Here is a 17,037-nt window from a genome sequence, read left to right on the forward strand (position 1 = left end):
TGCACCCGTAGACTGGGTTTTTGCGACTTGTGCACAAGGACCCCCAGGTCCCTCTGCACCATAGCATGTTGCAGCTTTGCGCCTTTTAAATAATAATCCCTCCTACTATTATTTCTGTCAAAGTGGATAACCTCACACTTGCTAACATTATACTCCATCTGCCAGGTCTTCGCCCACTCGCTCAGCCGATCCAGATCTCTCTGCAGACTTTCCACACCCTCCACACAATTTGCTTTTCCACTCATCTTCGTGTCATCAGCAAATTTTGTCACCCTACGCTCAGCCCCCTCCTCCAGATCATCTATATAAATGGTAAACAGTTGAGGCCCCAGCACCGATCCCTACAGCACTCCACTAGTCACCAACTGCCAACCAGAATAGCACCCATTGATACCAACTCTTTGCTTCCTATTAGACAGCCAATCCTCTATCCACGCTAACACCTTACCCCCAACTCCATGCACCCTAACCTTCTGTAGCAACCTTTTCTGAGGCACCTTATCAAACGCCTTTTGGAAATCTAATAACACCACATCCACCGGTTCCCCTCTGTCTACCGCTACATCAAGGTAACATTTGACTGAGTGTGACATCAAGGAACGTGATCATAACTGAAGTGAATGAGAATCAGGGGAAAAATCTCCACTAGTCAGAATCATAGCTAGCACAAAGGAAGATGGTTGTGGTTGTTGGAGGCCAGTGATCTCAGACGCAGGACATCGCTGCAGGAGTTCCCCAGAATATTGTTCTAGGCTTAATCATTTTCAACTGCTTCATCAATGATCTTCTCCCCTCATAATATCAGAGGAGGGGATGTTCATTAATGTTTGCACAATGTTCAGAACTATTCATAGCTCCTCAAGTACTGAAGCAGCCTGTGTCCACACGCAGCAAGACCTGGACAATATGGAGGCTCATAAGTGACAAGTAATATTCGTGCCAGACGATGATCACCTTCAGTGAGAGAATCTAACTATCACCCCTTGACATTCAATAATATTACCATTACTTAATCCCCCAACATCAACATTTTAGGGTGACCACTGACTAGAAACTGAACTGTACCAGCCATATAAATATTGTGGCTACAAGAGCAGATCAGAGGCTGCGAATTCTGTGGAGAATAACTGCTCTCCTTAATTCCCAAAGTCTGTCCACCATTTATAGGGCACGAGTCAGGAGTGTGATAAATAGTTCACATTTGTCCAGATGAATACAGCTTCAACAACACTCAAGATGCTCAATGCCATCTAGAGAAAAAAAAGTCTGCCTTATTGGGACTATATACATCACCTTAAGCATTCATTCCTGCACTTAATGGGCTGAATGGCTTACTCTTACTCCAATGTTCCTATTTCCACTACCATCATATAATGGCAGCAATGTGTACCATCTATAAGATGCACGGCAATGTCTCACCGAGTATCCTTCAACAGCATCTTAGAACCATAGAATACAGTGCAGCAAAAGGCTACCCGACCAAATCTGCATAGACTCTCCTAAAGATCATCTCACTCAGGCCCTCCCCTCTGCCCTATCCTGTAACCCTGCCCCTTTACCATGGCAAATCCACCTAATCTACACATCTTTGGACACAAAAGGGGCGATTTTGATTCTAAGTGCTGAATCTGGATTTGGATCCGACTTACTATTCCTGTTCTCAGGTGCTCCCATATGCACTCAGCCTGAAAAAGAAGGTGACAAATCTGAATCGCGTTGTGGGCAGGGCTTGTCAAGCCCAAAATGTTGCTGCTCTGATTGGAGCCTTCAACTGTGCATGCGCAGTAAAAAACAATTGAAAACACTCCCCTGCCACGTCATTCCCAGGCCGCAAAAAGCGGATAAAGCGGCCCGGGAACAATAGCCCCCACAGACGTTGCCCCACCCCACAACATAATAATCCCTCTTATCTGCTCATCCCTCTCCCACTACTCAGACTGATTGTGACCCCTGCACCCCCCCCCCACACCCCCCCCCCTCAACGGTCGCCTGCAGAGTGACAGCGGACCCTCCTTCCTTCCACCGATCTTCCACAAGGTGTCAGTGGACCCTCTTTGCCCCTGCCCTCCTCCCCAACAGAGAACCATCTGGCCTCCCCTTCCCCCCCCATCAGAGAATGATCCGTCTTCCCTCCTCACCACCCCCCCAACCTCAAACACCAGAGAATGACCTGCTCCCCGTGCCCCCCCACCCCCCACTCCACCACAGATACATCTGGCCCTCCTTCTCCCTCTGCCCCACCAGAGAATGATCTGGCGTGCCTCCCTCCCCCTCACCCACTGACCTGAGTTAGAGAGCCACTGGAAGCTCTGAACTTACCTCTTCAGAAGCTGGAGCGCCGAAAACAGACCTTTGCCAAGCATGTCTGTTTTGCGTTGAATCTGGAAGGGTGAATGCAATGGTAAAGCAGGAAATGCTGGTAAGTTTGAGCATCCAGCCCATTAAGTCAATTTTAATCCATTTTTGGTCCTTGGTAAAGGAGGAAACAGTGTTGAGGTGGGCATGGATTGCGCTATTCGCCTTATGCCCAAATTTGTCAAGTTTTCGTGCCCAAAAATGGGCACAACACAATAGTAAAATTGGGCCCAAAGGGGCAATTTTAGCATGACCAATCCATCTGACTTGCTATCTTTGGACTGTGCACCTTCCAACCCCTCAACCTCTACCATCTGGAAAGGCAAATGCAGCAGATGCATGGGAATCCCACCACTTGCAAATATTCCTCCAAATCAAACACTATCCTGACAACTATTTTGCTGCTTGTTCACTGTTGCTGGATCAAAGTCCTAGCTCTCCTTCCAAACAGTACTATGCGTGTACCTACTGAACTGCAGCAGTTCAAGATAGCAGCTGATGACAGCTTACCACCATCTTTTAAAGGTTAATTAGGGATGGATCTAAAATGCTGGTCTAGCCAACAATATCCTGTTAATGAATAAATTAAAAAAAAAGTCCCACTGGATCAAATTATACTGAGAAAGCTACTGGTGATAAAAGCAAATTACTGTGGATGCTGGAATTTGAAACCAAAACAGAAAATGCTGGAAAATCTCAGCAGGTCTGGCAGCATCTGTAAGGAGAGAAAAGAGCTGAAGTTTCAGGTCCAGATGACCCTAAAATTTTCTCTTTTGCTATTATTGATAAAGTTGGGGAAATGTGATAATAAATAAATTATAATGCCATGCTTTGAAGTGCTGTAGTTCTACATTGTAGTTTTAACTCCAGGATTGATACCTCTTTTAAGAGCCACTTGCAACAAAATGTTGGTTGAATCAAAGTAAGAAAATGTGAAATTTGGGCCATGTGAAGGGCAATCGTCATTTTTCAAGTGCTATTATGGCAGAGAATGTATCTGAAATTTTCAGCTCAAATTGATGCATATACCCAGAATCCACTCTGTTTCAAAGTATGTCGGTCTGTAGATAACTACAATTGCTGTTGTTCCTAAATTACCCATTTTCTCTTTACTCCTCCCACACAGCTGATTGTTGTCAGTTAAAATCATGTTTTTTATTTTTCTAGTGTTTGTTTCAATGTTATTTCGCCCTTTCCAGCGTATTATGATTTTGCACTGATTTTTTTCGCTAATGTCTATCGTCTGTGAATGTACAATGAACATCTGCAATAAAGAAGACTTGGATTTTGGCATCAGTAGCTGGAATTATTTTTGAGACATAATTGATAATGATCATAATGATATTGGTGGAAACATTTGTATTTTGAGTCAAAACTTGTATGACTCAAAGTTTTCCATTGCCTTGATTATTTTGAACATCTATGGAGGAGATAATAAGGCTCATTTACGATCCACTATTCTAATTTGTGAACTGACTTTTTATTGTTGGCTAAGTTATAAATACATACATAATTGAGTTACTTGGATGACAATCTCACGCTTCTTGTTTATATTTCAGTCTTGGCTTCAGTCATATGGATACATCCCTCAAGGTGGTTTACGAATGTCCACAATGAGATCCGCACAGACCCTCTCCAATGCCATTGCTAACATGCAGAGGTTTTATGGAATTCAAGTAACTGGGGAACTGGATGAAAACACAAAAATGTAAGAACTTGCTTGAAAATAATTCCACGTCAGATCAATCTCCACACAACACTCAGATGCACATGGGCCTCAGGGATCAAATCTCTTCTGCTATTTGTACAAAATAGCACAAGAGATTTGATCCCTGATAAAGAATTGACAATTGTCTCAGTATCACATTCTACCATATGCATTCACTGCACAACATGCTATTTTGTTCTTTCCTGGGATATGAATATTGTTGGCAAAGGCAGCCCATCCCTAATTACTCTTGAGAAGTTGATGGTGAGTTGCTTATTGAACGACTGCAGTCCATATAGGTAAGTCACCCACAATGCTGCTAGGGAGGGAGTTCCAGGATTTTGACTCAGCTAGAGTGAAGGAACAGCGCTATAATTTTAGGCCAAGATTGTGTGTGCCTTGGAGGAGAATGTGCAAGTGATGGTGTTCCCATGCATCTGCTATCCTTACTGGAAGTTGTTGTCAAGAGGGTTGGAGAGTTGTTGGACATTTCTCGGAACACCTTAACTAATCATGTAAAAAGAGTGACCCAATATGTTAGTTTCTTCAGCAAGTTATATACAATTTACTATATGGTGATAAAATTGTGTGCTCGCCCTCATGGAATGTTTGATGACAGAGGTATTACATTATTTTGGAATGTTGGTTCTACAACCCACCTTCTCACCTCCAACCCATTTAAGTATCGGTGGGAGGGCTTGTGGACCTTCCTACCCACTAACGGTTGGGGCCCTTAAGTAAACAATTTATGTCCACTTAAGGGTCTCAGCCCACCGCTGCTGATATTAGCCTGATGGCAGATGAGAGGTTTGCCATGCGGGAAGCTTAACAAATAAATTCATGTGGGATTGATTTCAGGCTCTTAGAGAGTGCCTCATTCAGAGGCATTCAGTACCTGATTGAGGGACCTGCTGTCAGGAAGGGAGAGTCACATCACTGCCCTTGCTGCTGAGCCTCCCTGTCCCACGACTCTTCCTGCCATCATTCACCTGTGGCCTGAGCTCCAGAGGCAATAGGTGTCATACCAGCAATAGCCACAACCTCTCCATATAGTGCTCCCATTCAATAGATCTGCCAGCCGTCAGTTCTCAATGGGTTGGATCTATGGCCGCAGGGCCATGGATCCTGGGGAAGGCCCGCTGCTGGCCTGTCAGGTGCCTGAGTGGAAAAAGGCAATGCAGGGCTTTTGCCAGCTCTGCAGTCAGTAACTGATATGCCAAAAGCCTCCATGAGATTCGGCAATCTAACCACTGCTCTAATCTCCTCAAAGAAAATTCTAGAATAATACTTCCTAATCGTCAAATTTACTCAAGATAAATGCCAGGTCACAAGTCTCCTTGGGCTGGACAGGGTGTGTCATACTTAGGAGCAAAAGGAAGAGCAGAATGTGGAACTGCCTAGTTTCTACCCTTTCTGGACCAAAACATTAAATTCTACTGAGGAAGGGAAGCAAGGGTAGATTTCATGCCTGTTCCCATACGTAGCGAGGGTACGTTGTATTCCCAAGAAATTCCCCTCTACGTCTTTGAAATTTCTTAGTGGAACTGTAGGCAGTTGAATCCTTGTGACTGAACCCTCTGAGGCCTTTTAAAAGCCCAAAATGTTCACTACAGTGCTACTTAATCTCAGCGATGAATGATTACATTCTCAATTGAATTGCTGCAATGGGAATTAAGGATTTTTTTTTAGAAAATAAAAAATGCCGGAATTTTGCTTTTGAAGAATAGATTAGCTAACCCTGGGGCAGTTGTTGCTGATGCATCTTGTAACTTAGAGCAAGATCTTTGGGTAAGGGTGAATGGCTCCCACAAAATCACAGAGTGAGCCAAAATCAATGAATTTTCCAGGTGCAATTATTCATCTACTCTTATGTTTCCCACTATTCAAATGTGATATCCTGCTTTAAAGATATCTTTGTGTCCCTTTATTTCATCAACCCAGGAATTGTTATTTCTGATGAAGAATGTGATTATCTCAATGTATAATTTACCCTTTAACTTGTAATCCCTTTATCCAGTAGATATTTTTCCAGTTGTGATTTAAATGAATTATTTGTTATCACTTAAATTTCCCACTGCACACATTCACTCTTCTGTGGGCAAAATTATATTTTTATTTGAAATTTGATCGTTTTAAAACTGTTTTCTATTTCTGTCCATATAACAGAAGTGAAGTAACTTGGTTACATCTACATTATTTATGGTTCCCAGCATTTTTAAAACTTAGATTGTAACTACAATTAATCTCTTCTTAAATAGATTATTTGTACGATCTGTTTAGGGTCTTTTATTTAAAGTTGATAAAATTTGAAATTCCAGATATTACAAAGAGAATTAAGCTTAAAATGCCACAGTTTTAAACAAACAAAAAGAATTATACAAGAGTTAACAAAGCAAGTTGTCAATATTATTTTATACTTTAACATATAGAATCATCATGAGATAAAAATGAATTAACAGGCAAACTATGGTCAAGCACATCACAAACTATACATTAAAAGGTAAGCGCACCCAAGACAGAAATGAATTCCTGAGCAATCTTCCCAGGCATCAGTGATCACTGTGAGTCATAAAGGCCCTATGAACTTTGTCTTTTTCATGAAGGATTTCAGTTTCTCTCTTTTGAGGATATACATTCTGATTTCCCCCAACAGTTACTCCAACTCAGATATCCCCAGAGATTGTGTGTTCAATTCCTTCCTGAGATTGCATCTGTTGGATTCACAAGGCTTCACCCCAGCATCAACTCATGGCATAATGCTAGTTCCCTACCTACACTGAGCAGAACACTGCTCTTGGGCTTTCCTGAGCCCCAACTCTCAGCTGCAGCAAGCAAATCCTGAGCTTGCGTAGGGCTAATGACCTTCTGCCACCTCTTCAGCTCTCAACTAACCTTCTTACATGGATTCTCTTTCATGCCACAAAAATCCCGGTCTCATTATTGGGTTTTTGCACTCCAGATAGGCTGTCAAAGGGCACCTGACAATCGAGCATGTGCAGCATGCCCTCTGCCATTCTTTACACTTGCGCCTGAACTCCTGGAAGTTATGGTTCTTGACTTCCACCCAAGAAACCCACAATATAGATCTCCTCACAATGTATTAAAATTCTGCTTGTCACTCCTTGTAAGTTAGAGCTTTCAATCTTGAAATCATTCTTGTCAGTTTTTAAACCCTCTCGATTACATAACATTTTGGAGCCAGATTTATTGAGTGTTCAATATCTTCATTTTTTTCAGTATTTCCTATTCTCTCTCTATGTTACTGCGTTTTTGTTACCTCTTTTGTAAAATATACGTTGCTGTAATTACAAAATTAGGTGTTGTAGTTTACATATTGAAGATGCTCCCTATCCTAACAGCAACTAAGTGAAATGAGTGGGTGAGAATTGATGAACCGCCTTACAGGCATTTTGCTCAGTTGATGTGGGCTACATTTACTGCAGACCAATTGCAGTAAATGTGCAGTTGCATTGGCACATTGTGTTGCTGTGGTGGAGTATCATCAAAATGAGCTAATTGCTATATCAGAAAAGATGGACTTAGCGAAGCATATGAACATTGTCCTGATGATTGAAACAGAAAGTAACTATGGTACAATTTTTGGCAGCTTCACGTCATCCTGTTCTCCAAGTGTGCATGTATAGACTTGGTGCACATATTTTGTCAGTCACTTTATGTTGAAATGCTCGCTTTGACCTTGCACATCTAATATGAATGTCTACAGACAGTGCAATTATTTGCTTTGTTATTATGAGTAATGCATACGCTTGTAGATCTTTATACTGTTTATGACATTGGTTTAATCTGTATTTAGCAAGCTTCTGATCTTTTAATTTTAAACTTTAAATGTTAGATGAATTCATGAGCTCATTAAGGCAAAGACTTTCATTGAGGAATGCAATATTTGCAAATATCATGCACTCAACATTAGCATGTAGGACTTCCAGGTCAAAGCATACCATGGCCTAAGTACAGTGCAAAGTGCTTTCTGTTCCCAGCCTCAGAAGTGTGCTAATCATTAAATGATCCTGTAGAGCTATCATTATTCTGAAGGGCAGTTAGGAACAGGCATTAAATGCTGGCCTAACCAGTGATACTCAAATCACATAAAAGAATAAAAAAGTCAGCCTATTCTGTGGCACATTGTAGTATAAATTGGTCAACAGTATCGGGCACTATCCATAGCAAAGTATTAGTGAAGTTGGGCAGGAAGACTTATCACTGTTTCAACTTCTGTCAGTACTGCCACATGCTTTTCCCCATTTCTCAACATTCAACCACCCCTCCCATCTCCATCATCTTTGTAAGTAATCCTTGACTGTTTTATCATATTTAAATATCAGCAAAACAACAAGCTCAGGGTCAGCACCAGCCAACGTGGTCTGGAGATTATTGGAAGGAGAATGCTTCGTAATGCACTTATTCGCCTCTATTCAAGCCTTTTTAAAACTTGTCAGAGGCCCCTTGGGTCCTGTGCAGTCTGTCTTAAAAGTGAAAAAAAAATTCTTCAGGTGAATTCAGTTTATTTTAATGTCACTTCTTCTACACTTGCTGTAACAAGTATCCTGTATAGCATTACTGACTTTTGTACCCATGCAGATGTGGGCTCCCTCTTTGTGGTAGCAATCCTGTTGAAAAGCTACACTGCTCGCCTTATTAACTCCAATCCAGGAAAATAAGTCAGGGCATAAGCTGGAGGTCCCGTCCCTATACTCTCCACTAGTGAATTCAGACCATTGAAGATGCAGCCCTAAGAGAAATCCAATCCAATGTATTTAACTATCAACTATCAGAAAATCTAGCTGTCAGTTTTTTCTAGAAAGCTTTAATCTTGTCATTGTGAGCACGTCCAGATAAGGCTCTGCAGTTAGGAAAGGAAAATGTGTTCAGGGCAGCTTGAGCAAACAAGCAGCATTGCTGATAATGAGGACAGGCTGTCGGTTTTACATTAACTTTTTGTTCATTAACCTTTGTCAGGTGGATGAAGAAGCCCCGCTGTGGTGTTCCTGACAACTTTGGTACAGAAATCAAGACAAATCTGCGACGCAAGCGGTATGCCCTCACAGGACAAAAGTGGAACCGGGAACGAATTACATTCAGGTAAGGAATTCAGTCCAAATCTTAAAACCTCATTCGAATCTTATAATACAGTATGTGCTCTGTTTGTCTGGATATCTATATGTATGTGTGGGTGTCTATATAATTAACCCTTTCTAAAATTTTGTGTTTCATCTGAGTAGGAGGCGTCGCATTATTAAGTTGAAATTATGAGTACAATTTCTTTTTCCAAACCTATGCCAAGATTTGAGGCTCCTGATTAATGCTGTTATTATTCCTTCATGCAGTATCCAGAACTATACACCCAAAGTGGGAGAATATAAGTCACTCCAGGCCATCCGGAAGGCTTTTGCAGTGTGGCAGAAAGCAACACCATTAATGTTTGAGGAAATTCCCTCCAACGATATTCGATATGGCCGCAGAAAAAATGCAGACATCATGGTCTTCTTTGCGTCTGGTTTCCATGGAGACAGTTCCCCATTTGATGGGGAGGGTGGCTTCTTAGCCCATGCCTACTTCCCTGGGCCTGGAATGGGTGGAGACACACATTTTGATTCAGATGAACCTTGGACACTGGATAACCTTGATCTTCAGGGTGAGAGCTTTTTTTGTTTAATCTCTCAGACATGAAAGGAAAGAGTGATCAGTAAACCAGCTTGAGATTATATCATCCTTTCTTCCCTGAGTTAAATGACTCCTGAATCTCAATGATTTCGATCTCCATTTTGAATTAATTGTCCCTCTTGTCCTCTCTGAATCTTCTGTATAGGTTCTCTTACCTATATTCATGGACAACCTCTTGCCCCTGCATTCTATATAACCTCTATATCAGTGTCCATCATTAACAGGGCCAGTCCAACCACTCTCCTCCATTTAAACCTGATGTTATCAACTCTAGTTTGCTGTATTGCCTTGAAGTCTCAGTAAACTACTAAATTAAATGAAAATAGTTCACGTTTGACAATGGCAAGATCCATTTACTCTTTCAAGGTTAGCCCTGGAGAACACTAAGCGCTGTACTCGTCCTGTAACTGCTGAAATTGTTACTCATGCATTAAGAATTTTGATATCTGACCTAAAGACCTTTTCAGCCACATGTCTGGCAATGTACTACTCTCAAAGATAGCTCATGAGCATCTGCTCAGTTAGCTCCCATCACAGTTGAGAATAGGATCTTACCATGGGTAAAAACTGGCACCTTGCCTCTCTATGTTTGACTTCCAGTGCACTATCACTTGTGACAATATTAGAGATGCTTAATTTCAATGTTCTGAACTCTGGCAGAAAGATTATAATTCATTTTTATATCTTTTAAGCTTGCCTTTGGAAGTGGCTTGCTGAGCTGACATGTTCATCCTTGAGAGGCAACAAAATGAAGTCCAGCATGTTCTGTTTTAATTTTTGAAGCTTAATGATCAAACAAAAATTAACACCTATCAGAAATATATAACTATACCAATTACGTTAACTCAAAATCAGTACATGCCAAAGCTCTAATGCACAAAGGAAATTTGATCTTGTGTTGCCAGGCATTGATTTAATATCTAACTACTTTCACTCAGATGACAGTCACTGTCTGCTTTGACCTCATCTCTTCAAAGGAGAGTGATTTTATCAGAGTGTATTCTGAAGTATGTGTAGCATACTTATTAAATTCATTTGAAGAGGTTTGTGAGAGGGGGAATAAATGAATTATCTTTGACAAATGGCCACTTCTTGAGTGTATGTAACATTGCACCAATTCTCCTGCTCCAGGCTGGCAATTTTTTGAATAAACAGTCCTGTGTTTATATTGTTGGGCATTTAATGGAGGCCAGTGTGATCAATGCATTGTTTCAGCTGAGCCTTTGAAGAATATATTATGCTGATTCCAATGCCATCATTGATACACTGCTAATCAGTATCATAGCATTTTCCTCTGCTTTCTATCCTTTGGTCATGTTCTGCTATCTGATATGGAGTAAAAGGAGTATCTTACATTGGTTTTATGGATTACTTTAGATTGTTATCCTTTAACTAGTTTTGATTCAGATCTATTGTTTTTATCCACAGGGAATGACCTGTTTCTGGTGGCAGTACACGAGCTAGGCCATGCTCTGGGCCTAGAACATTCTAACAATCCAAATGCCATCATGGCACCTTTTTACCAGTGGATGGAAACAGAGAAATTTGAGCTTCCAGAAGATGACCTTAGGGGGATCCAGCAGATTTATGGTGGGCTTATTGGGCTTATGAGGGATATCATTTTATTTATTGTCTATTTTTATAATTTGAGATGAAGTTCATTTATAATTTCAAGCTCTGTTCATGGTTTAAAGGTATTTCATAGAAGGTAACTCTTATGCCCATTTGTATATTGTAGCAACACCCAACTATAACTTATTGCAAGCGGAAAAGAGTGTTGACATGAGTAGTTACATTCTGAGGACGTATTCCTAGTACAATATACAGCAAAGATGAACACTAGAGCAGCTCTAATTTGTGTTTGGTTTATACTTTCATTGAGCCATGACTTTTGATTCAGTCACAGGTGTCACACCTTTTCTGAAAGCTTGTCTCATTCTGAAATGTGGTTCTACAATTGTTGGCTGGCAGCTTTGTGGATTCATCCAAATATCTGCTATTGATATGAGCTGATCACTGGGTCTAACAATGTCCCACCTCTGATATTTATACCATGATTTTTTTCTGTGGGAACCTTGGTTATTTTCAGTTCTTTTCCTCTTCTGGTTTGGAAGCACAGAGGCCAATTTCAATGTTCTCATTCTAACTGAGATTATCCGGCTCAGCACAGAGCAGCAATTGAACCTGGGACTTTGGGGTCTTTATGATTGACTACCACAGCATAACATCTATTTAACCATTGACCCCCAAGAGACCTGCTACAAATAATAGATCAAAACCAGATGCTGTAAATTTGAAATAAAAATAGAAGCACTCAGCAGGTCTGGCAGCATAAGTAGAGAAAGAAACACAGAGTTAATGTATCATGTCGATTGTCTTTCATATAATTAATAGACATCCATCTCACCCTTTGCGAGTTTGGTTACTTGGTGTAATTGTCCATCCCTCCCTCCCCTTCTTTCCTCCAAGTATATAATACATTGACTGTTGCATTTTTCTGTTCACTGCTTTGTTTCTAGGCCCACCAGATAGCAAACCCAAGCCCACAAATTCACTGCCAACCGTAACACCACGGAGGCCAAGGAAACCCAAAACGCCTACGGAGAGAAAGCCAGCTCCCAGGGACCCTGAGTCAGACAATCCCAATACAACAGATGGGCCTACCCAATATGGTCCTAATATATGTGATGGCAATTTTGATTGTATAGCTATGTTGCGGGGAGAAATGTTTGTATTTAAGGCAAGTTGAGTTACTGGGTTTTGTTATTTAATTATCAGTAATGCATTCCTCAATTGATCTGTGTAGCAACATTGTAATCAACTTAAGATTGAACATGTAATAGAGAGTGGCAAGTAACCTGAAGCAGTTTTAGCAATGGTGAGTTTCAAAATACATTTAATTTGTGTTCCACTGGCTTTTCTGTCACTGTTCCTAATAAGTGATGTCAAACAAAGTGGAGTCATTCTAACTGTATCCCTTAACAATGCACCAGAGAGGCAGCAACAGGGTCGGGTTTTCTTTTTTCTACCCAACCCACAGTACTCTGTAATAGCACCAGCAACTGGAGGAAGCAATAAGGACATTGCCAGCTTGGTGCCCACAGCAGTTTGTAATGGGTGTGTAATATTGTCTTTGTTACTAAATCACTTATTATTGCCCAAAAGAATGATATTACTAACTGAAAGTGTATTGATTCATAAGATTATAATAATATCACCGCACACTGATCCATTGTAGTACATAAGTTATGCTACAATGTTAAGGCTTTTAGTTTTGATGATCAGACAGAGTTATAAAGATGAATCTCAGATTTACATATTAGTGAGGGATTTTGAGCTTGTACAGATCAATAATTTTGTCTTTGTGACCTCAATTTACTCTCTTGTCCAAATAGGGACTCTGGTTCTGGAGGGTTCGAAATAACCGAGTACTGGAAAACTACCCAATGCCTATTGGCCATTTTTGGAGAGGACTGCCATCCAATATTGATGCAGCATATGAACGACATGATGGAAAGTTCGTATTTTTTAAAGGTAAGGACAGGATCTTATGAACTTAGGCAGATGATGTTCACTATAGAAAGGGGAATGAGACTGAAACATCAGTTGTATCTTTTGGATCATCATTGTTTGGTGTACAGATTAATATCCAATGTATATTAGGAGGCGATTGTTTTCAGTTGTGCTACCATCAGTGTCAAAACAGTATAAATACAAGGTGTTGCTCCAAGCCGTGTGCTCCATAAAAGCAGGTTGTTTTGCAACATAGAGAAGAAGCCATGGAACGTCAACCGCAGAAGTTGCCAAAAATCTTCACTAGCCATGGGCTGACGGCTAATATCTATTTCTCATCCCCTTATTGGCAAAGAATTTGTAGCTGTCTTTGAAGGAGGCATTAGTACCAGATAAATAACAATCTTAAGATAAATGTGCATATAACCAACTTGTACATGAATATAATATTGATTTAACTCTTATAAAACTGCACTGAAATATAAATTTGATTATTCAATTTGAGCAGTAGCAGGGCTGGGAACTGGTATCACAGGAAATCTGCATTTGTAATAATTTGCATATATTTCTCAAAGTTAATACTTTTAGCATATATGGTGCACTGGACTATTTTAGGTATTAGGCCATTTTCTCTGTTACAAATTGTTGGGAATATGCAAAGCACATGCTGTGCCAATCTGCACCAGCATAGAGCAGCCTATCCAACAATCTTTAACGAGACCACTCAAAAAGCAGTTCAAGATGATTTTTATCCTTTTTTCAGTGCCAGGAGGGGCAGGGATAGTGCTCCTGTTCTGATCCATCTGCAGTTCCAGGTGACCTCCACTAGACCCCTGGGCATGGGCAGTCTGCCAGTGCCAGCCTTGCCCCTGGCACTTCCCAAGGGCAAAGTGCCCATGCCCCGTGGGCATCAGGCAGTGTCAAGGGGGCAGGATCTATTTGTGCAGAGTTTAGGGGTAGGGCCAGCTGGGAACGGATCCTAGGGGGCGCTCGGTGGGGGTGGGGGGACCTGCTGCAACTCTACCATTTAGATCGATTGGGGCTGGACGGAGGCCAGCAATCAGGATGGGCTGTAGGGTGTGAGGGAGGGGGGATCTGTCTCCCATGGGAGGGGCTCTGCTGGGGGTGCAGTCTGCCTCCCGTGGGAGGGGAACATCAGTGCTGGGTGGGGAGAGTGCTGGAGATTGGGGCGCGCCTGGGGGTGTGTGGCCTGGGAGTGCTTTATAGGGGCCGCAGTCAGGCTGTGGTGGGGAGGGGTGCTGGAGGGGCAGCACTGCGGGGGTCCAGGGCTGGTTAGCCGGCAAACAGGATGCTGACAGTTCAGGGCCACTGCGCATGCGCAGAGTTCCAGAACTGTCAGACTGTGGCATGAATAGGCTCCGCCCACTGAGCTTTTAATAATAGTCACGTTTGTGATCTTTGCATTGCACAGAATATGGGAGATTCAAGCCTGAACTCACACTGATAAAACAAACATGAATTATACCACTTTTCCTGTGAATTCAGCACTTGGAATTCTTTTGGGAGAATCGCCCACTTTGTCTATTAACTCATTCAATCTTCATCAGTTCTCCCCTCATATCTATGTAATTGGCTTTGTTTAAGTTAAGATTCTGCTTTCTATATATCGCTTTCAAACTTAATATGGAATTCAGTTGCATTATGGTCACTAGTTTCAAATAGACCTTTTACTTTGCTAATTGATCCTGCCTCTTTATACGATTCTGGATCTGAACTAACTTTATCCCTAATTAGTTCCACAATGAATTGCTCCAGGAAATTGTCACCGAAACATTCTACAAACACATCTTCTTACCACCTTTTCCAATTTGATTGGTCTGGGGCAGCAGGGTCGCACAATGGTTAGCACACTGCTTCACAGCACTAGGGACCCGGGTTCGCTTCCCGTATTGGGTCGCTAAACTTGTGGAGTTTACACGTTCTCCCTGTGTCTGTGTGGGTTTGCTCTGGTTTCCTCCCACATTTTGAAAGATGTGCTGGTCAATGTGTGCATTGACCCGAACAGGTGCTGGACTGTGACAACTAGGGGAATTTCACAGTAACTTCATTGCAGTGTTAATGTAAGTCTTACTTGTGACTAATAAATAAACTTTAACTTTAGTCTATATGAAGATTAAATTTGTCATTGCCTTTATGACTCACTTTAATAATTTTCTGTTTAAGGTTCAGTCCAATAGAATAATTCCAGTGTTTTCTGACTCTTGATATTCTTAATCTCCACCCATCCTGATTCTACTTCTTGATTTTCTGAGCCAATATCCTTTCTCACTATTGTCCTTATGTCATTCTTGAGTATCAGGCAACCCTTCCTCCTTTGTCATTCTGCTTTTCTTTTCAAAACACTGTATACCCTGGGATATTTATTTCCCAGTCTTGGTCACCTTGTAACCAAACCTTCATAATGGTAATGCTCGACAGACTGGAGGGACTGATTGTGGACAAGTCCCCAGGACCGGATGGAATGCATCCGAGGGTTCTGAAAGAAATGGCAGAGGTGATAGTGGATGCCTTGGTGGTTATTTTCCAAACGTCGCTGGATTCCGGGAAAGTGCCGGAAGATTGGAAAACGGCTAATGTTACGCCATTGTTTAAGAAGGGTGCCAGGCAAAAGGCAGGGAATTATAGGCCGATTAGTTTAACATCTGTTGTAGGTAAAATGTTAGAATCCGTCATCAAGGAGGAAATAGCGAGGAATCTTGAGGGGAGTTGCTTGATAGAGCAGACGCAGCACGGTTTCGTTAAGGGGAAGTCGTGTCTGACGAATTTATTGGAGTTCTATGAGGATGTGTCTAGGGTGGTGGATAGAGGAGAGCCGGTGGATGTGGTCTTTCTTGATTTTCAGAAGGCGTTTGACAAGGTACCTCACAAGAGGTTATTGCAGAAGGTAAGGGGGCATGGAGTTGGGGGTAGGGTGTTAGCGTGGATAGAGGATTGGTTGTCAAATAGGAGGCAGAGAGTGGGGGTTAATGGGTGCTATTCGGATTGGCGGTTGGTGACTAGTGGAGTGCCCCAGGGGTCGGTGCTGGGGCCTCAGCTATTTACCATTTATATAGATGATCTGGAGGAGGGAACCATGTGTATGGTGTCAAAATTTGCTGATGACACCAAGATTGGTGGAATGGCAAATTGCGCGGAGGGTGTGGAGAGTCTGCAGAAGGATCTAGATAGGCTGGGCGAATGGGCCAGGAACTGCAAATGGAATTTAATGTTGGCAAGTGCGAGGTGGTCCACTTTGGTAGGAATAATGGTAGGAAGGACTATTACTTACGTGGCGAAAAACTGCAGCAGGCGACGGTGCAGAGGGACCTCGGGGTCCTTGTGCATGAGTCGCAAAAACCCAGCCTGCAGGTGCAGCAGGTGGTCAGGAAGGCTAATGGGATGCTGGCCTTCATAGCGAGGGGGATTGAATATAAAAGTGGGGAGGTCTTGCTGCAGCTGTATAGGGCATTGGTGAGGCCACAGCTGGAGTACTGTGTGCAGTTTTGGTTGCCGTACTTACGCAAGGATATTTTGGCCTTGGGGGGAGTGCAGAGGAGGTTTACTAGGCTGATACCAGAGTTGAGGGGGTTGAGCTACGAGGAGAGGCTGAATAAACTAGGCTTGTACTCATTAGAGTTTAGAAGAATGAGGGGAGATCTCATTGAGACATATAAGATGATGAATGGGATGGATAGGATAGAGGTGGAGAGACTCTTCCCGCTCAGAAAGGACAGTAGGTCTAGGGGGCACAGCCTCAAGATAAAGGGGGGGCGGTTTAG

General features: G+C 42.0%; 1 protein-coding gene and 1 long non-coding RNA gene across 3 annotated transcripts in view; one reads left to right on the plus strand and one right to left on the minus strand.

Annotated features, from left to right (window-relative positions):
* Positions 1-17,037, plus strand: part of LOC145342026 (matrix metalloproteinase-15-like) — a 194,474-nt gene that overhangs the window by 152,009 nt on the left and 25,428 nt on the right. For both annotated transcript variants that reach the window (XM_080187171.1, XM_080187169.1), the window contains exons 2-7: positions 3,915-4,063; positions 9,041-9,163; positions 9,409-9,716; positions 11,174-11,335; positions 12,265-12,485; positions 13,141-13,279. In XM_080187171.1, the coding sequence (XP_080043297.1) occupies positions 3,915-4,063; positions 9,041-9,163; positions 9,409-9,716; positions 11,174-11,335; positions 12,265-12,485; positions 13,141-13,279 (1,102 nt within the window). The remainder of the gene's footprint in view (positions 1-3,914; positions 4,064-9,040; positions 9,164-9,408; positions 9,717-11,173; positions 11,336-12,264; positions 12,486-13,140; positions 13,280-17,037) is intronic.
* LOC145342027 (uncharacterized) overlaps positions 3,969-17,037 on the minus strand; it is a 28,463-nt gene continuing 15,394 nt past the window's right edge. The window contains exon 3 of the long non-coding RNA XR_013886490.1: positions 3,969-4,043. This is a non-coding gene — a long non-coding RNA (uncharacterized LOC145342027). The remainder of the gene's footprint in view (positions 4,044-17,037) is intronic.

This window comes from Carcharhinus amblyrhynchos, chromosome 4 (genome assembly GCF_965287045.1).
Source record: "Carcharhinus amblyrhynchos chromosome 4, sCarAmb.v2.hapA, whole genome shotgun sequence".
Classification (NCBI taxonomy): domain Eukaryota; kingdom Metazoa; phylum Chordata; class Chondrichthyes; order Carcharhiniformes; family Carcharhinidae; genus Carcharhinus; species Carcharhinus amblyrhynchos.